Source organism: Anas platyrhynchos, chromosome 4 (assembly GCF_047663525.1).
Source record: "Anas platyrhynchos isolate ZD024472 breed Pekin duck chromosome 4, IASCAAS_PekinDuck_T2T, whole genome shotgun sequence".
Lineage (NCBI taxonomy): Eukaryota > Metazoa > Chordata > Aves > Anseriformes > Anatidae > Anas > Anas platyrhynchos.
In genome coordinates, this window is record NC_092590.1 from 13,132,797 (window position 1) to 13,154,755 (window position 21,959).

The 21,959-nt window shown below is 37.7% G+C and overlaps 1 protein-coding gene across 4 annotated transcripts in view; it reads right to left on the reverse strand.

The window, feature by feature from the left end:
- Positions 1-21,959, reverse strand: part of GRID2 (glutamate ionotropic receptor delta type subunit 2) — a 781,090-nt gene that overhangs the window by 215,181 nt on the left and 543,950 nt on the right. For all 4 annotated transcript variants that reach the window (XR_011808873.1, XM_072037034.1, XM_072037035.1 and 1 more), the window contains 2 exons: positions 12,148-12,201; positions 2,921-3,094 (listed from right to left, as the gene is read on the reverse strand). Coding sequence is in view for 3 of the 4 variants with exons in the window: in XM_072037034.1 (XP_071893135.1) it covers positions 2,921-3,094; positions 12,148-12,201 (228 nt within the window). In the remaining variant the exon portion in view is untranslated. The remainder of the gene's footprint in view (positions 1-2,920; positions 3,095-12,147; positions 12,202-21,959) is intronic.

A 21,959-nucleotide genomic window follows, 5' to 3' on the forward strand; every position in this document is an offset into this window, starting at 1 on the left:
GATTAATTGAGCGTTTTTAAAATAACTTGGATGATTTGTCTATTTATTCTCTAAACCTATAAAGGACTCAAAGCCTTACAGCTAAAACCATATTTCCCCAAAAAAGTCATCACCAGAGGGACATTTGTTTGAGGGAGAGAGAAGGACTTATTACTATGCTGTGAGATATGTTTATTTTACATATGCCTTCACTAAAGGGGAAAAAAACAACCAACCACCACACAAAACTCTGGAGAGCACAGACAATAAGGCCACTAATGAGATTAAATTGATACATGAAGGACTACAAATGCCAAGTCATCATTTCCCAGCAAAATGACATTGCTTTCAAGGTAGCTTCCATAACCTAATATCATGGGAATAGAAGACTCTTGTCACAGTTCATCAAGAAGGATGCACTTACAAATCCAAGAGTAATATAGCTGGGCCTTCATCAAGTATTAATAGGGCTCAAGAGTACAGAATGCAACAATTATTAAGCAATGTTATTCCTTTACTAACAGTTCACCTTAGCAGTTACAGCAATCAATCACTGATAACACAATGATAAAGAAACCACAATTAATTTCTGGTTCTCAATCACCCTTCCATTCCACTGCCAGAGGTATGCCCCATTAGTACCTGTGCCAACACACACAGTGGGGCTGAAACTTAAAAGTCACTTGAAAGTTCTAGTCATTTTCCTCAGATATTTCCTAGGACATTCGATTAATTGCCTGGTATCCATTACTGATACTTTATCCATTCCAAGTCTCTCAGACTAATGGCAGGACTCTTGCATTATCAAGCTAACTGGATAACTTCCTCTTGATGCAATTCAAAATCCAGATGTGAATTTTTGTTCCAAAGTGTAGAAGAAAGATATTTCTTTTAATCAGACTACGTAGGAGTGATTAATCTGCATTAACTATGCTGATTTTACTCATACCTTGACTACTGCACAGAGCTTTTAGACAAAAGGATAATGGTAGTAACTATTTCTGTGAATCCATTTTTTTGACTTCCTGTGCTTTTTGAGGCTTCCAAGGTGATACAAATTTATAGAAATTGTTGTTTTGACTAGGCCAATCCCAGACACATAATGACAGACCTTCACTAGGATCTTTTTGATCTTTTTCAGTGTTTTAATTAAGGTGCTGAAAAAATTAATTATTCACATAGCCTTTAGGGGGAGTAATTCAGGAAAAAAAAAAAAAAGAAATCCACCCTCGTGATTTCCAGAGAATATTTCTGATTAGTCACACTTCGATGGCATAAAAAAAATCATTAGAAATTTCAATTTATTAACTGTTCCAACTCCCCACTGGAATAGAAGTTAATTTATAATATTGTTGGGGAGAACAAAGAAACAGCAAACAAACCCCAAAGCTACTTGAATGTCTGCGCATCATATGAAGACACAGGGGAAATGACGCCAGAGTTGTTCTTCCTGTCACTATTTGGTATTGTTTCTCTAGCCACTAATGAAGAGCAGCCATCTCAGGGAAAGCAAGAACATAGAAACTGAGCTGTGCAAACAGTTAAACCAAAATTTCATCATTTCTTTGAACTGAAATGTTATAAAAGCTTTGGATAGGAAGATTACAGCTATCCAAGCTGTAGGTTGATCGGGAAGCATAGGTTAAGGTATAATAAGGTCCCAACTAACACATTAAATGGAATTTGTAGAAAAAGAAAAAAGATTTCTAGAATTTTTCTTTCCTAAAGTCAGTTCACCGTTGAAGTGAAATTAAAGTTAAGCTGAAGTGAAAAACAAACAAAATGTGAAGCCTGCTATTAACAGGATACTTTTTTTTTTTCTTCACATTGCTCTAGTTAGTAACTCAGTTCATGAAAACTGTTCCTTGCAATCTCTAGCGGCTGCACGTAATCACACCCTCCATTTTTATGTATTATCCATAGACTAACAAAAATTTCCCCTAGGACAACACTGCCACAACAGAACAGAACAACCTAAAAATTTTTCACAGTTCCTAAATAGCCCCTACAGATATTCTATGCATCCATTGAACTTATGCAGCCCTGTTTAAGACCACTAATAGGACCACTGTGCAGTGTACTATGGCTGAAGTTTTTCATGTCATTAGTAGGCACTTACTGGCTGTTTTGTGAGCAATTAGTGAAGCAATAGCTCTTACAGTTAACCTGAAATAAGGAAAGACAAGCCACACTTCTCCTTTTCTCCTTAGATTTATCATTTTAAGCAAGTAAAGTCACTCTTTAAAACCATGCTATTTCTCTCCCATTCTCTCACTCCTTCCTTTTGGCACTATGCCTGCTCTCTTTACTACTAAGTCAGATATGCTCCTTCTGCACCGATGCCAATACAGCCATCTTTTCACCAGTTCATAAATGACCTTGAAAAAAAAAAGAGAAAGAAAGAAAAAAGTGAAACTGACCTTTTAAGGCAATTTCACATTCCTGATTTGCCATAACTTTGTCATCATGAATCCTAACGATGGGGAAGTGGGGGGTAGATAGACCGAGGTGCCTACATGAAAATACTTGAAACAAATGATGTGGGCGGTCCCCAGGAAAGCTTTCCTATCTACAACACGTATGGCTCAGAGAAGAGCAGCAACTTAGAAAACATTGGCTATAGGAAGCAAATTCTTCACTGGGAGATGACAAAAAATAAAATTCAAGCGGTGTAGCAAATCAAATACCCCGCTGTTTGGAGATCACGTGGCTTTCTTTTGCTTTTTCCTCACTTGTGGAGTGGGCAATTTGTTCTCGTCCATCAGAATTGTGATCATCCCCTGCCCAAGTATTTTCCCCTGTCATGCCATGAAACACTAAACTGCATGTCAGAGAGGACATGAAAAATAAACATTAAATTACACTAAGCCTTGAGGGAAAAACCTTGAACTTTTCTAAGACGACAGCTCCCGGGTTGGGACTAGACCAGTATATGAACTACCTCCATGCTTTGGGAGAAAGGGTCCTTTGGATCACACAGTGATGAAGATATTCTGTGGTTGCCACGGAAACAGCGCTGACTTATGTTTTGGGGGACTGGAAATGTCTGTCGAATAATTGTTAATCTTCCAATTGACCTTCTCACCAGCTCCTGCACATCCAAATCATTTATTTCCTGAAATATAAGGCAAGGGAGACAATAGGCATAAAAGTTAAAACACAGAAATGTTACCAGTTTACCAATAAATGATAAATAAATAAATGAATAAATAAACGAAGAGGACCGAGAGATGTGTGATTGCTACATGGCTATTGCTGAGCTCTGCCATAGTCTCAAGAAGAACATATACATACCTACTACAACTGTTCTACCACTCCTGTAAGAATTGCAAACGTCTAAAATACACCATACCTAACCTGCCTGAATCTTTGTAGGTGTAACTCGGCTTAGTTGTTTCATTTGTTGTTGTTTTTTTCCCCGTCCTTTTACCTCTGATCCTTTACTTAAAAGTGTTGCACAGCATTCTTGGCAAATAATGTGTAAATCGGTAGGAAGTCATAGCATGATGTATTTCTAAGTGTAACATTACTTAGAAGCTGTGAAAGTACAGATAATTATTCAGGTCTTAAGTATTCATTTCCTAGAAACAGAACATCAAGAATGTGCAACTTAGTGAACATCATTTACCATAAGAGCAAAGAAAATGCATTAGAGCATTCCAGGTGTGTATGTGCTTGTTTATAGCAAAACCTAATTTAAAACCAACCTTTTACTCCATAGGGTACCTATTAAGGCTTACAGATGAACTCTCAGCTCCACGGAAAAACACTTCAAAGGAAAAAATTACTAAATATATACACTAATATGTGAAACAAGCTTAAAAGGTTAACTTTAAGGCAGGAACTTTAACTTAATGAAATCAGAAAATAGTTCTTTACATAGTAAGAACTACTGCAGTTTTGCAACACAATACATTACACCACTGAAAGATGTGACCCTCAGGGAATGTATGGATAGAGAGGAGCATGGGCTTGGGGGCAACCACAATGAACTCCAACCTGCAAATAAAAAATTGGTATTTGCTATACACAGGCTGTTTCTAAGGACTCGAATAATTTCACCCGCTGTTTTCAAGGCAATCTCTGTCTATTTTTCTGCAAAGAAGGAGAAATAATGTATAAAAGTGTTCATCTTTTTTTACATAGGATTTATTTTCCATCATACTGAATTGTTTGTCCATAATCCGTCTTAATAACAGAGGCTGATGCCCCAAAACTTCCCAGACATTTAACTTTGGGATAATTTACAGAATCGCAGAATGGTTGAGGTTGGAAGGGACCTCCAGAGATCGACCAGTCCAACCTCCATGCTCAAGCAGGCACCTAGAAGGTGTTACATAGGATTGCATCCAGGTGGGTTTCTCCTGAGAGGTAGAATCCACAACCTCTCTAAGCAGCCTGTTGCAGCGCTCTGTCACCCAAACCCTAAATAAGTTCTTCCTCATATGGTGATGAAACTGCCTGTTGTTCAGTTTATAACCTTGTCCTCAGACTGGCAACCACTGAGAAGAGTTTGGCCTCATCCTCATTATATTGTCCCCTCAGGTATTAGTAGAGGTTGACAAGATCCCCTCTCAATCTCCTCTTTTTAGGCTAAACAGACCTAGCTCACTTAGTCTTTCCTCACAGGACGGATGCTTCAATCCCTTAATCATTGTGGTTCTACACTGGACCCTCTCTAGAAGTTCTGCATCCCTCCTATACTGGGGAGCCTGGCCCTGCATGTGAGGCCTCATCAGAGCTGAGCAGTGGGTGCTCACCTCTCTCAGCCTGCTGTCCATATTCCTCCTGATGCAGGCTAGGATCCCATTGGCCTTCTAAGCCACACTGCTGGTTCATGGTTAACTTAATGTCCACCACAACCCCAAGTCCCTCTCCTCAGAGCTGCTCTCCAGCAGGTCAACCCCCAACCTATACTGGTGCCTTATTCCTCCCTAAGTGCAGGACCCTGCACTTGCCCTTGTTGAACCTCATGAGATTCCTCTCTGCCCAACTTTCCAGACTGTCCAGGTCCCTCTGAATGGCCGCACAGGTCTCTGTTGTGTCAGTCACTCTGCTAAGCTTTGTATTGTCTGCGATCTTGCTGAGGGTGCACTCCGCCCCTTCATCCAGGTCACTGATGAGTAAGTCAAGTAGCACTGGACCCAGCACTGAGCCCTGGGGGACACCCCTACCCACAGCCCTGTAAGGAAAGTGCTTGATGAGCTCCCTTTAACAGCCTGCATTTAAAATACCCTTGCATATAGCTACAATCTATTGAATATTTGATTCTCATTTGTGTATTTCTGTCTTCTCTTGATAGGATTTTGCACTTTTGCACTGTTATGCCTGTAACTAAACACCATTGTCATTCTTACCTCTAGTGTCATGATCTCTAAGCCCATTTCTTTGGAGAAACCAGGCAATAGATTTGAATGCAAATGACAGACTCTTTATTGTGAAAAGGTGGCCAAGGCTTTTGAAAACAAAGCTCTTCAAACACTGAGACAACTATCCTGTTTTTTGTTGTTGTTATTTATTTATTTTTTATTTTCCTGGATCTTCAGTTAAAGTTCCTTGAATGTAATCTTTAGGAACATCTGGTTTGGACATATTGGCATTTATTTTCTTTAAATCTCAGAAGAAAAACACATGAGATGTAAATTTTAACTTCAACTCTCTCAACTAGAGTAAAACTATTTTATTTCTTTTCACAGATTGCCATAGTTTTGAATGCATCTGTTATTAATGTTCCTTATGAAATATAGATTTTTCCACAAACAAACATAACACATGGCATCAGCTGTGTCCACTGTAATATCTTGCATTTCCGGTCGATTAATCCTTAATGTACCATAGATAATGGTTTCTCTCAGCTTAAGATGCTGTCTTTTCATTTAGTTTTTATCATTTCACTAGCTGTAATGTTAAAAAAAATATGCTGTTTTAGCAAAGCTTGTGTTATTTTAAAAATATTTTTAATAAAATCCGAAAGGAGAGTTCAAGAATCTCATCTTCATTTTAAACTATATCCTTTCTTGGAGCGTTTACAAGAAGTGTGTCTGGTTTCATTACATACTGTGACCAATCTGTAATAGCAAGACTATTCGAATGGTTTTAATAATGTAAAAAATTATACCTGCATGGTGATCCTACCTTGCTAAACAATACTTTAAAAGAGATTTTAACTTTCAGCTGCTCAAACATTTATCTTTTCTCTCTCAAAAGTGTCTTTCTTTCTTCTGTAATCAGCATTTTTTATGTATTTTAATTATTAATTTGCTACCTCATATTTTTATAGACCACCCGGGAGCTAATAACAGAATACAAACACCACAGAGATTTTCTTGTGGTGCTAAGATATAAACATCAATAGAATAATAACTGTCATTTTAAGTGCTGTGAGTTCCACTGATTATATCACAAATTCAAATTTTAGGTTAACGGGAAAGCAATGCCATGCAAACCCAAACTCAACTTCAGTCATTTGCTATGTATTTCTTTGTCATTTCTTAATACTTGGCACTGGCAGAGTGATGAGCCTTTTATATAATGACTCTCCAATATCATCTCTCATTCTTGATTTTTGGATCTGACTTAAGAAAACTATATAAAGCAACCATTGTATGAGAGGAAACAATTTTCATTTGCACTTCAAAGGAGGATAGAGTATAATGATATGAGGATGGCAGATGATCTGTTATACAAGTACCAAATGTCAAAAAAATCACAAAGTTGGCCAAGTTGAACTGAGTTGGCACCTGTATAATTTTAGGTTAGGTTTTATGTTTTTTTTTTCTGGAAAGATCCAAAGTACAAGATATAGTTCCAAACCTTTCTTTTGTTGGTCTGAACTTGGAATAAGGGGGAGGTGGTCCTTCCTCAGACTGAACATGGATAAAAATAGATGTCCATTTCACCCTAGTAGGCAAGCAAATAAAGAAAGGACTGCAATTTTAAATGAATAGGTCTTTGCAGATGAAATGGAAACAGGGGGACTGAAGAGGATCATCTCAACATATCAGGCACAGACTCCAGTGGGAAATAAGACTGGGCATCCAGTGTATATTGCCATTCAGCTTGGTTTCTTTAAGATAAGCAATTTAGGTACAGAATTACTATTCACCATAGAGCAACTGCACAGTTACTGAGACATGGAGGGAAAGAATTTATTCATATTATTTATCTGCTCCTGTAATAGGCCCCAAACAAGAATCTTTCCTTATGGATGCATCTTAACTTTAATCCAAGATGCTTCCAGAGCTCATCATGTACTGGACAAACCTTATTTTCCAGAAGTTACTTCTAGTGCCTCGTTTTCAGCACATCCTTAATCACACTCAGAGAGGGGAATATTTCTTCCTCCTCTGAAATCTGGCTGCAGAGAGGACAAACAGGGGCCACAGCAGGATGAGGTGTCCACTCCACATCCACCCACCCCCCATGCTCCTCCCTTTAGGTCTCTGAGCTGTCACTGTTCTTGCCTGGCAGGGGCAGTGGTGAGCATGACAGTACTTGTGGTACGCCCTTCCTGTATTCCTCAACACTTTCAAAAGAGGAGCAGTTGAGGGAAAGGTGCAAGTAGATGTAGCTCCCAGACAAGTTAAGAAACATCTTGACCTGCATGAGCACTTGCCCCATTACATCTCCACTGAGTTTCTTAGATTCTGGGGAGGATGAAGAGCAGGGAGATAAGATGGAAAAAAAGGGGCAGAAAAAGAATCATATCTATTTTTAACTTTGACAGAGAAAATAATGTAAGAGCATTTAGAGCAAGTAGGGAAAGCCATTCCCATGTGTAGAATGTTCCCATGTCCATCAGCTCTAACCTGTCTGAAAAAAAAGACCCAGCAGCTCTGTCATCAGCATGAGAAGGAGGGTATACCAAACAAGGTGGCATTTCACACTTGACTTGCTGTCACTGTTGAAAAACCCAAGGGCTGAAGCAAGGCTCTAACACTAATATTAATCAATTATCCTCATTCAAATGTAGAATTACATGAGCTTCTGGAATTGAGTTATGATTTTTGGACCTGATTCTGCTGAAGTTCAGCGCTGGATTTCAATGGGCCAAAACATAATGGAACTAGTTGAATGCATCAATAGATGACCAGCCCTCTTCTATGAAAAACACGTGGGCATCTGAAGGCAGGTTTTGAATGCAGCCTCATTGGTTTTCCATTACTCTCCTGTGCTATAACAGACAAACCCGTCACTGGATCTTTTCCAATAAACTGTTCTTTAAAATAGTGTATTTTTTACACATGCTTCTCCTCAAAGGGGTTCTTCCAGATGCTGACACTTCTGGTAATTACAAACCTACTACTAACTTTCATCCTCACTTTATTCATGGTCAATTTTGAACTCTTTTATTTTTGTGGCAACCTTGTCCTCTGTATTCCTTGACAAGGATACATTTCTTCACGATATGTAAACAGAGAGCATATCCCCTTCCAGTCTTTGTTTTCATAGGGTAACCAAGCCAACCTTTCCAGTCTCTTCTCACACAAATCAACTTTTCTGTCCACTTGTTCTAGTTTTATTTTAGTACAGTTGGTCATAGTCATGCATATTATTGCAGATGAAGCCTGACCAATTTTTTTGTAGCAGCATTAATATTTTTTTACCTCCTGTATGGCTACTGTAGGCAGTGTAAAGTGTTTTAGAGTCACCTTGAGTAAACAATAGTAATAGAGTACTGGTGGCAGCCTTGGGCATATTATGATGTCCCTGAATGCTTTAACAAAGCAAAATGCTTGAGACAGGAATGGATTTAAAATTAAAAAAGGGACATTTCTTTCATTAAAAAAAAAAAAAAAAAAGAGCAGAGGAAGGAAAAATTGATGACAATCATAGCAATGTCCCTTCGTCGGTTCCACTAAATAAAATCTAGGCTTACTGTGCGTTTGTGATTTAAGAGTAATAAAGAAATGTAATTTTACTACCCTGAGCTTTTTAAGGTTACATTTCCTACTGTGCACAGAAAAAGAAGAAAGCAGAGAGAAAGATAGGCAGAGAGAGAGAACGAAATCCATTCTCACATTTTGTTAAGGCATATCTGATTATGATTACATTCAAATCTATGACTCCTGCAAATTTTAAATACAGAATTGTACCATCTGCTTTAAGGCCCTGAAGAAATAGGAACATTTATTTGGAGAGTGCTTCCTCAACTGAATACACTGATCAGGCAGAAAAGATTTGTATTATTTGCAAAGGACTAATAAGATGTATTATGCTTTAGCAAATTATGAATCCTTTCATTTTATAGGAACAACCCCCCTCCTCCCACATATGCATTTTGGTTTTGATATAGTCTTCAAGCAAATTTTCTGTATTACCTAAAATAGCATCTAATGGTACAATAAAAATTAAGGAACTATTTCTATGCATTACAGCATTTAAAGCAAGCAATTAAAATAACAGATGTTACCTCAAAAACCTTAGTAGATTCACAATCTCAAAACTGAAGGCGGTATTTCCTTCCATGCTATCATACTCAGTATGCTGTATCCCCTTGGCACAGTGATGGAGCGGGAAAGACAGTTCATTTATCTCATGACAAGGAAGTTGTCACGTGTAGACTTTGCAAAACAATGCATTTTCACTCTATTAGAGAATCTTAAATTTTCGAATTAAGTGGCAAGAGAAGCAATGCTATAGTTCCTTTGTTGTCAGTGATCTTGCTAATACACGCATACAATCATGGATGTCCACATTCACTACAGAAGATTTGTGTAGCCAATTGCAGAAAAATGGGCAGAGCTCTCAGATCACTTCATGGTCATATGAAGTACTGTGGTCATCAACAGTTAATGGACAACCATATCAAAAGGACTGGCTTTGAGTGTGAAGTATATTTTATTTACTACACACTAAGGGTCCTGCAAATTATTCCATTTCCAAATCTTGCACTTGTGAAGCGTGGGGATTGTGATTTTGGTACTGAGCTGGTTGTTATTACAATATTATTACAATAAATAAATAATATTATGCAAGACTTATCATTCAGGAAATATTTACATTTCTGTGTAATTTGAATGTAGTGATTTGAACACAGTTTTCCTTTACCCAAAGGAAAACATGATTTCTTTCATATCAAAACATGATTTCTTCCATATCATCAGCTAATCTTATGGCTAATCTGATCTTTGCATGCACAAAATATTGAGATTGTTAGCATTTTGATATCACAGAATATCCTGAGTTGGAAGGGATGCACAAGGATTATCAAGTCTAAATCACAGAGTTAACAAACGGAGCTTGATAGTAAATTACTCAAGTGGGGACATGGATTTAGGTCCAGAAGCAGATGAATCTGAGATAGCTGAAGAGTTTATTTTGCATGGCGTTAAACATGTTCACGTTCGTCAAAGCTGACAGCTTTGAATGGGATACAGACAAGATTTTAATGACTATCATTTGCAGCATAGCTTGTGAGAATGAGCTTAATCTCAGCTCCCACCCATTTTACCTACAAAACTAAGAAACAAAGAAGGGATGATGCATGTGTCTTTGCATACATTACTCAGCTTTTCTAGCCGTGGGAGTCACAGCTGATAGGATGACTTTTGGAGCAGAGAAGACGGTTTAGAGTGGTAACCACTTTGATTGCTCTGGTCTTTTGTCTGCTGCAATGTGCAAATAACTCCCAGAAAGCAAAATTTCTTCTATAGAGACACTAATTTCTGAATACAAAACATATAGAAAGCACGCATGCTGGAAATGGATCCTTGGTTTTATTTTTGGTTTTGAGAGTGGAAGAGCTGATGCATGTAAAAAGCAAATACTTTATTCTGGGTTCTGTCTAGGAACCTGTCTAGGAATTTTTTGATACTGAGTTTAATGGTTGACTTCTACTGATCTAGGTTTGGCTCATGTCTTTTTTAAAACTAGTAACTCAGAAGAGTACAGATCAACACTCCAATTCCAATTGAAGAGACCTCTCACTGCAAGTGAATTGTAGTTTAATCTGACAGGAAAAAGAAAATCTGTGTGCAGTTCACATGACCTTCTGTAGTTTAGAGTGGGGTTCTCAACCACTAAGGCCCACTCTATTCAGTGCTGAAGAACAAACAAAATTACTGGTCAGGAGCAATACAGGGTGCAAAGAAATAATTTTTCCTGAACCGAGAACTTAACGAAGCATAATTTTCTCCACAGAAAATTGGCTTGAAATCCACTGTCCTTACTATAGTAACACACTATATCTTACTATAACCTTGAAAAAAAAAGCCTCATATTAAGTTACCTTGCTACTAAGCACACTGTATTAATGAAAATCTGTTAACTAGATAGGAAAACAGAAGTGCACAGTAAATCCAGAGAGCAGATCTGGAATTCACATGCAATTTCTCTAAGCAAGCTTTTATTCTGAGAACATAAAGGAGATGCATGATCTACACATTAGGGGTGAGTTACCTCCTCTGGGAACTCAGCCATTCTGGACCTAAATTGCTTTTCAGAAAATAAAATAAAATAAAAAAAACAACCTTCTGAATGCCTTCAAATCTATGAACAACCGCATTGTTCAATGTTTTATATGCAAAGCTACTACACATTGACTTGTCATAGTTTAGCTGACAAGTGTTCATGGAAGAACCTATTTCACAGTTTAAAAATAGGATTTTGGTTTAACTTCTTTTCTTTTCCTTCAGGAACATTGACATATGACCTGATTAAGAAGTCTACCCAGAAGCCTCCCACTGAGGTTTTGGGTACCAACCATGATTGAATTTTAGGGAAAGTCTTATAGGAAAGGGAAAAATGGTATTTTTATTTTTCTATTTTAATAAGTAATCAAAATATGAATGAAACACAAACACTCCAGTAGAAAAGATCTGTTCTGCATGAAAAATGATCTTAAGGAGATCCTTTAAAACAGTCAGTTCAAGTCAAGACAAAAGTGAAAGCTCAAGATATCTAGTAAGAAAGTTTTTTTTTTTTTGCCTTTTTTTTTTTTTAAGATTGTTTTTCCTTTATGCATTCAAGGACTTCTCTTTAAAATAGTCAAGACAAAACAGCAAAATCCAAGCCCTCGTCATTCTATTTCTATTAAATGTCCACTCTCTCAGCATGCCTAAACTTTGTTGTTGCTTCCTGTTGGCAAAGGCAAGATCGGCATAAACATTTGTCAGTAAGCCTGGAAACAGGGTTCATGGTTCACAGCAATGTTCACTTGACAGTTACCTCATTTATAATGATCCAGTGACAGTCAAAAGCAACCAAATTAGTCTCCACGACCTGAAATAGAGAACAAATCAGCTATCAGTCATCTTTCTTATGAAAACCAGGAAAAAAAAAAAAAATGCAATGGATGCTCTCTGCAAATGACAAAAAATGAAGCACATGCTCTTTAAGACCTTTGTTATTCAACTGAGGATAGAAAACCTTTAGTAAAATTCTGCAGAAGCATTTGTGTTATTGTTTGACTTGCTAATTAAAGTTGGAAAATACATTTCACTGCTGGCATCACAGAAGAGAATATGTTTCAGTCGACTGAGGAGAAAATGAAATCGTTTTTGCCTTAATATTGTGTGGTGAGATGAAGCAACAGAGAGGAAGGCCGAAACTGAATACCAGACAACTCATGTCAGATTTCTGTACTCTTGCCTCTGAGGCCTTCCCAGTGCATACTTAGCCTGGAAGCCTGTGAGATGGAGGGGAAAAAAAAAAAAAAAACAGCGCCAACAACTCTTATAGAAATTACACTTACAGAAACACAGAAATACAGAATGGGGAGGAAACAATTTTCTTGAGAAAGAGTGCTGTCACTGGAATGGCAAATGATGGCCTGTCCCTGGCTATGCTCACAGAGGGCCTCAAATCCCTCTCCCATGCACCCTGTCCTTTCCTTTGCTGAAAAATAGTCTAGGAGATGCCTCCATGCTGGCCTGAAATTTTACTTCCTAATTCATTTTTCACTCAGCCCTGTTATTTCCCTTCTTGAATTCACTACGCTTTTGTGGCAAGTCATATTTGATTCCCCTTTGTACTGGAAGCAAAGAGGAAAAAAAATGAAAATGGTCTTCTTTCATTAGCTAGAAAAGACATCATTGATTGGATGAAGACCAGTAAAACTACAGGAGAGGCTGGATGCCTGTATATTTTTTTTTTCTCAAAATGAAACTGTATTGGCATTGACACTGTTATAGTTTTAAAACAAAGTTAATCTAATTTTGTTTGTATAATAACCATCTTGATTCACAGTTTAAAACTAGTGGATACTTAAAAGTGTTTTAAAACCTAGGAAAAAAAAAAAAAGACAAAAACAGGATCAGGGCTTGTAACTTGCAGTGTTATAACGTTTAAATAGATGACTGGTGCTGGCATGTTACTACTTGGTACAGCAGGCATGTTTGCCTCTTAACAATGACCACCACTAATAGTAGTTGCCCAGGATGATTACAATTTATACTGTACCATGGCCAAAGGAGAACAATTTAACCAGCTACAAACCTTAAAAGCAGCAAAAGACCCCATACCGCTAACCTTCATTATTAATTCAGAGGCCATTAGAATTGGGGTCACTACTTATTTGCTACAGTGACAGGCAAGATTGGAAATTCTGATCTAGAGAGACCAGGGAAAAAAAACAAGAGCAGCAGTATATGAACGGAGCTCTTATTTGAAACTCTCAGAGCGCCAATAAGAAATCAGAGGAAATGAAAGCCATGGCTGCTAATGTGCTCCTGGAAAATTTCAGTATTATTAGCAGTAGAAATCAGGGTTCTTGCTTTGCTTGAAATTTAGATTTGTTGCTCTTTCTCTGTGGTGACAACAACATATTTTGCCGTGTTCCTTTGATATTTGCTTGCATTCTCTACAGTAGGTGTCTACATGGCACATGGAAAGGAAAAGGAGAGAAAACGAGTAAGAGATGGGGGGCATGACAACAGGACCTGAGCAGATGCTTGAGCTGGAGCATCGTTTGTAACATCTCTCTCATATCAAACCAGCTGGAAGACAAATGCATCCAGGAAGACAGAAAAGTTAAAAACTGACACAACAGTAACCATAATGTTCTCGAGGCAGCATTTACTCCCAAGTTCCAAACTACAGAAAGTTTATGCCATTTACAACATAAGCAATATCATTTAAATTTATCATGAGACAAAATAAATCAACACCTGACTGAAGCAGAAACAATCCTGCTAGTCAATCTGCATGTGTTTATGCTGGAAAGTAAGCAGAAACTCCAAAAACAAAAGCAGGTTTGAAAATCTGTCATTTTTTGCTGGTTCTTTCCCTGCCAAGTTTATTCTTCCAAACTTCTGGGTTCAGGACATCCCACCAGGGACAGTTGTTCTGCCCTGACTACCGTGCTCAAGGCGAGGTCTCCCAAGGTTCCTGTAGCTCTGAGACAACCTGTCAGAGGGAGATCTTCAGAGTCAAGGCTCCTGGTGGTGTTAGGGAAATGAAAATGATTATGTTCTACAGAATACTCCTCAGCTCTTGTTCTGCTTCAAAATTGCACTCAACTGAACCTTCAGAATAAAGCAATCTTCTACAAAATGAATATTAACATTTTCCATTCAGTTTTTACTAACAGTAAAAGTGGGGTTGATCACTTCTTTGTGCCTGAAACATCTGCTGATCAGATTTTAATGCACTTTACCCTGACATTAAAACTTCAGTTTCAGTTAGTTTTTTTTTTGTTTGTATGTTTTAAATATTTGGTTACATGTGACTACTTTGTCTACTCTCTCAAATTTCAATTAGATAAGGCCTTTACAACAGAGTAGGGTTTTAAGTCACAATTTTTATTCTACGCAGCTCATAGACCACTTAAATTTGACACTGACTGGTCTCACTCAAACATCTCAGGCTAACCATGATGGATTTATTTGTAACTTGCAAAGCATAAGATGAAATATATCAGTTTTCTTTTTAGTTGCAGTTGAAACTCCTCAGCAGAAAGATCATGTTTTATCTATTAAAGTTTATGCATTCATGAATCTATTTAATATTAAATCCATTTTCAAAAAGCTTGTGTCAAGCTGAGATGAACTTGTAATATACTCGGAGACACTCAAACAAATATATTCTAAGTTTAGATGGGCTATGAATAACCCATGATTTAAGAATTCACTTTTCCTTTCAGTCTGTCACAAGTTGATTTTTGGCATTTTCCTTAGCCAATCCAACCAAAGCTTCCATTCAAAACTTCTCTTTCTGAAAGTGGTTGCTTAAAAATACAATTGATGATAACCCAAGAAAGTTGCTAAGTATTATAATTATTAATAATATGGATGAAATACAGATTTACCTCTAAACTGGGACCCAGCATTCAACTGGCATTTCAGGACCATCTTTGTGTTTCTGGTCCATCTGGTCTTAACTGATGAAATCCTAAGTCACCCTGAAATGACTCACAGAAGAGCTGCCAATTTCAGCAGGATCAGGATGCTGTGTCAATGTCTCACCTCTCAGCACCTCTCTTCTCCCAGAATGGCCAATATTTTTTGTTTAATCGACTCTGAAGTTGGGCAGTGCAGATTCTGACCTACGTTCGTATGAACTGTAGGGCATTTTACTATTATCACTACCATTGTTAATAGACTTCTGATATTTTACAGTTATTGTGCTAAGTTTTTCAGTGTATTAGGAGAATGTACAGGCACAGCCACTGCTTTACCGAAAAATAAATACAATACTGTATGTGTCCTTCCTTCAGTTTTGAAGCTTGAAACAAGTTGTTCAATTGTGAAGTTTTCTTCAAACACCAATAGTAATCATACGCGTAATCTGACTTCTGTCAGAAGATTCTCTCAATCAGCAGTTATTAAGCACATGTTTACAAGTTCCTGAATACATGAAATCAGTCAAAAATAAATAAATAAATAATCTAAAGCTAGCAGCAACACAGCCTAGCTCTAATTATCTGTCAGCAAAACAGTGGCATGTCTTTACAGTCACGACACAATGTTCCATAATGCCCTTGTCTTTCTACTGAGCTTGCTGTTTTATTTACTTAGAAAGCCACTGCATCTTCACTTGGAAGGGATGATAACAAATAACATTATTGTTAAAAAAAAAAAAAAAGTCATAGAAACTTTCTAAACAGCTTCATTACATTCTCCCATTGAAGCTAATATGTTCAAAAAGTTGAAATGTATCTGTTATCTGAGTGACAGTCTTTTTCTTGTTGAAATTCACATCTGCATGCATATCAAGCGAGCTGACATGAACTTGTGTTTTGTGCCAGGGAACAATGAATGTACAAAATAACACTTGCAAAGGCATAAGGGCAATAATGAAACAGAAATCTGATATCCTGCATATTAGAAGCAATAAAACAATTTGATGGGGGCGTGTAGGAGCTAGGGACCTCAAGACCCCAACTGTGTGAATACGATGTAAGTTTCAGATTCATCTGCTTGTTCTTCTGGCTCTGTGACAAGAAGCAAGTGCTGTGCACTCTGGAAAGGCAAGGGACAGATTGGAAATTTCCATATGAGACAGAAGGCAGGTGAGCATATTGTTTATATAGCTCACCTCTTAAGATGAAACTGAGAAAAACTATAGCATGCATTCAAAATGATGGCAGAACACCAAAATCCTACACAGATATTAAATGGCAGGGAGCTAACCCTTTCCGAAAAGGAATAAAATCATACACATATTGACAAATTCTCTTTTCATACTTATATAGGGGAAATCATGCAAGAATCCAGCTGCGGTTTACTAGGCACACAAAGCTATACTCAACACAGCAGGCTCTCTCAACTTAAACATAGCTGGTAGCTGAGAGACTATTAGGACACAGTACTGTATATGGTTATCCCATTCTTAACTCTTTAGGCATTCATTTATGGAAGCTTTTAGAGATAAGACACTGAAGTAGTCTTCGGCCTAACCCAACATGGCTGCAAGACAATATTTTGCTTTATTAACTCTGGTGAATCATATTAGCAGCAGCTAGAAGCAGCAGAAACGTCGTAATTCTGTATCAACTGTTGTGTAGTTCAGACTAGTTATTGAGAGGGTAAATATTTGAAACTGGTTGGCTGCCTTTCTGATGTTCACAACGAAAACAATACAAAATAAAACATTTTGTGCTGTTGAGGTGGCGCTTCCAGTGTGCTGCTGAGTGTCTTCACTGCAGGAATGTGCATAAGCAGATGAAATCCAGTAGAAACTGGGGAGCTGCATCCTTGCAGTCCAATGACCAAAGCAACTCACAGTTCTGTCTCACCCTACTAAGTCAGGGAACAAGCAGAGAATGGCCAATAGAGCCAACAACTTAAATGAACAATTTCTATTTTTTGCCGTTCACCATTTTTTCATTTATCGACTGCTAGTATTTACTGACATATCACATAATTCTCCAGCTGGAAGAACTAAAGCAGTATGTGTGCAGGCCAGTTCTGAAACTGACTTCATGAAATTGTGGAAAAGCTAAAAAGAAGATTCATTCTCTAACCACTCAACCACTGCTCAGCCTGAGTTCACACTGTACTATTTGAAAACACTGTGTCATTAGTTGCGTAAATCCTGCAGCAAACGAAACAGCCTGTCGAGTATGGAGTGCTATCCACAGCAGTAGATATAAAAGATCATTCTTAACATCTTTGTAACTTCAGTTATGCGCTCATGTCAAACTCCAGCGGTTTTCTTAACACCCTTTTAAAATAAGTCAAGCTTCTGTTTCATGAGGAAGGTGTTCCACCTAGTCAAACACGGGTGCTATTGAACTAATGAGCAAGAACATGGATGAAGCAGAAAATAATTTTCTTTTTCTAAAGAATTAAACTACACACCAAGGGAGATTTTGCACAGAGCAGAAAAATGCTGTCAAGAAGACAAGTGATGAGCAAGGACAAACCATCTGTCATTGGCAGTAACTGCAGAACTTCCGAATCTTTGGAAGAGCCTGACAATTTATCACAGCTATTTCTATTGTTCATACTCAGACCTTCAAAGGGGCTAAATGCGAGACAATCCAAAGCAAATAAAGCAGCAGTATTGTCAGCATGCAAGCTTTTCTCATAATAATTCTCATTACTTTTCAGGATAATATTTCTTACAGTAACAAGCAAGAAAGCAAAATAGCTTCCCAACAAAAGGGGCATGCAGTTTCCTGAAAATGACATTAAAAATTCTCTACATGTCTCCTTCCTTATAAGATAAGGCCTGAAGAGATGAGCCAAAACTACAATATACAGACAAGAACCCTTGTGATGGACACGCAGGAAAACTATTCTGGATCTTCAAAATTCATCTGCATGTATGGAAAGATCCATGAGGAATCTGGCCATCTCAAGTGTCTCCTGTTTGAAACGTAGGAAACAGCTCCCAGGCTCCAATTTTAGCTTTGCTACAGCTGGAACTGCTCTACAAGTAGCCACTGAGGTGTCATGACTCATTTCTCAAAATGCTGAAGAAGTGTCTCCAACTAGAGCTGGCCCTCGTGTTAATTTTCTGCCCCACCAGGAGCAGATTCTCTTTCTGCTGGACCGCCACCAAGCAAACCACATTTTCTGTTTGATTTTTCACAGAAGCCAACAGATGGCATTGCATAATCCCTTGTTTTGGAACTGACTGGTACTGAAATCATTTAGAAAGTGATTTTTCAGTTAGTTTTCCCAAGAGTTGAGCTGGGACAAACTCATGCTAACCTCTTCCAAACATCCTCTATCTACAATATGCCCCATTTACACTGTCTTGTAATCTATACTGTACTCTTCCAGCTGGAAGACTGATAAATTGCTTTTGTCCAATATCATTAGACTTCTTGTCTGGTCTTTTCATAGACCTGCTTCTTGGAGTCACCACTGCTGTTGTCTTCATCTCTCCCAGGAACACAGCAATTGTTGATCACTAAGATATGATTTAAAAATGTTATCCTGTACAGGTATATGAGAAATGGGGCCCCCACCCTGCAAAATCCCCAAACAAATGTAAGAACTCGCCACTTCTCAGCAAACCCTTTAACTGAAGAAATGTGGTTGGAATAGTTTGGGCACCTAGGGCAGTCTAGATGGCTCCTCAAGCAGTAGCACGCAAACCAAAACGTTAAAGCTAAAAGACAGCTACATCACTGATGTACAGGTAGTACAAAGAAAGGTAGGTGATAAGCTGAAGACTGGAAAAGTAAATGCACAGAGATGTACAACATCAAATTCAACACTGCAGGACTTGAGCATGGAAATCCTGAACCTGTCTGTTAAGATATTTTCTTCTTTTTCTACTATCTTTTATTTCATTAAACCACTGCTGTTTTATCAGGCTATCTGTATCATTACTTCCTGCTGGTGTCACAGCAAGACCTTTTCTGTGTCTCTGGTCTTAGCCTTTGAACTTCTCAGTAGGGAAATCAGTTGCTGATTTGTAAAGCTCATTCTTGCACACCAGAAACTAAAGCTCATAAAAATCTCTCTTCACCGAAGGCAATATTTTTGGAATCCAATTTTAATCTCTAACCATTTCCACACTTGAGAGGGAAAAAAAAAACACATGACGGTATTTATTATTTTTACTGGTATGGAGCGACATCCTTTCCTGGGATTTTGTTCCTTCAGGTTCCTTATAAGCAAAATGGAATACACTGGGAGAAACCTGACAGCGAATTCCCTTGACTACTCATCATCTAGGTACCAAGTACTGAAAAGCAAGCTTCTACAGCTCTCTGGGGGAAACGAAGTCTTTCAGTGTCCTTCTAAGCACAGCTGAGATAGCTGACATATCTTAATGGGCTTGTCTAATGGGAGCATGTTCTTTTGAAAAAGAAAGAAGCAGTTGAACCACTTGATTGGTTTTCCTTTTTGTTTTCCAGATTTATTTCAACAGATGATACTTTTAAACTAAATAGAATTGTGTTATTCCACTAAATAATTAGTTTTACATTGATTTTGCTTGCCACCTTTATTATATTTAAAGCAAGTAAAGCTCCAGGGAAGACTTCGCCTTCCTTGTATTAAGATTTTAAGATATAGGGGAGATCTTAAGAGATGGAGACTGTCCAAGTAGAGAAATCAGACCCAGACTACAGGCATATAAGAAAACAAATCAACAGTTAAATGTTCCAGACTGTAAATAAACACAGCATTAATTCTTCAGAGAATATGACCATAAGCTTGTACTGAGAACACTAAAAGTGCCTTCTGTCTGGTAGAAATAGTCATTTAAAATTTTTCATTTCCTTCATCATTGAGAAGAGCTAATAATGTGTTTATTTTACAGGAATCTAAGCCCACGCATCCTCCTCTAAGGTCAACCTGTAGACTACAGGTTTAAAGTGATACTTATTGTAAGCATTAGAAAGATTTTTCATTTTAAGGATCATTTTATTCTTATAGTCAGTTTTGCTATTTCCAAATTTATGTTTTGATTTATGTTTTGATTATCATTATAAAAAGTGCTTGTGACATCTACTGTAAAACATACAAAAACAAAACAAAAGCAAAAACCATACAGTTCCATTCTGAATTACTCTCTTGAAATCAAAACTAAGAGTACATTATGCCACTTGCACTCAAAGACAGACACTAAGAAGTAGGAAAATGGTATTCTCAGTGAACAATAACGTACCTCCCACCTGGAAACTGCATGTTTCAAAGTAACAAAGAGATTCAAACTCTCATGTAAATTCAGATTTGTTACTGTTGTAGAATTGCTTCTGCTACCTTTTCTTAAGAATTTACTGGAATCTTTTCAATATGTAACTGGAGATTTTTCGTAGTAGTACTTTGCTTAAAGATCTCTGCTCCTCAGCTGTTCCTCTTGCTTTTTAAGCTGAAGTCAATTTGGAAGGTAGAAAGTGAAGGAAAAAACTTGAGTATCTGAGTTGAACATGAGCTATGAATTAAGCTGGTTGTCATGACATTTGAAGGTGAAGAATCAAACATAAGAAGTCTAAATCTGTGATGAAATCTCAAAGTTTCCTCCTTTGTGTAGATTAAATGGTGATAACAGATTTCTCACAACTGTTGTTTGCTTTTTAACACCTCACCACCTTTCACACCTGAAGACGTGCAAGAGCTACCCTTTGAACAAACCATCTCCAGACTGAAGGCTGTTGACATGTCCTCCAATATAGGGAAAATAATTGCCTTGCTGATGTTGACATTTCTGTTCATGTCAAAACTTGTGGTTAGGAAGAAGCCTTTCAACCTGTTAATCTGCCAAGAGAAGCTCAAGCAAATAACCATTAGCTCTAGGCTTTCACTAGTGGAGGAAAAAGGACTGTCAAGTTTGATGATGGGTCATTCTTAATGTATGCTTTAGGTAATGAGGCAGCTAGTGAAGAGAGTTTTGAATGCAGCAGGAGAAAATGCAGATGATAAAATGATATATGTCATAATTTCAATATGCGCTCTTTTGGTAGCTCATATAAATATGTAAATTCACATTTGCTCTCTCTTTAAATCTGTCTCCAGCATGGAGGTATATTCATAATATATTTAATTGTGGATAATTTTACCACTTTAGTAAGGCAGTGAACACCTAAAACTGAAGAAAAGTACACTTCTAAGTCTCCTTCCCAGTGTGCATTAGTTGGGTTGACTGCAGTCAAGAAAAGGACATTGATTCAAATAAAACTTGTAAAGGAATCATGTAAGGGTGGTGTTTTAAAATAACCTTTCCCTTCTCATCCATACCTGATTTTACACCTGAGCAATTCTACATATTGTACTACAATTACTCTCGCTTTACACCAGTTTAATAAGAAGAATAATAGATAATTAGGATGGAAACCACTGTCAGAAAGAGGCTGAAAGACAGGGGAGTTGAGGAAGAACTCGAAGGAGGGAAGCAGTGAACAGCAATACAAGAAACAGGGTTAGTGATTCGGAAAGCTTTTTGGTAGTATGAGCAAACACTTTTGGTATATCACTGCTTAAAAGCAAACAAATGAAAAACCCAAAGACAAAATACCAATTCACTTAGTAGCAGCCAACTTCCATGAGGATATCTTCCTGCCCGCCCCCAGTTCCAGCAACTGAACGGAAATAAAATATTGATTAAATTTAAAACAGTCCATTTGACATCATTCTTCT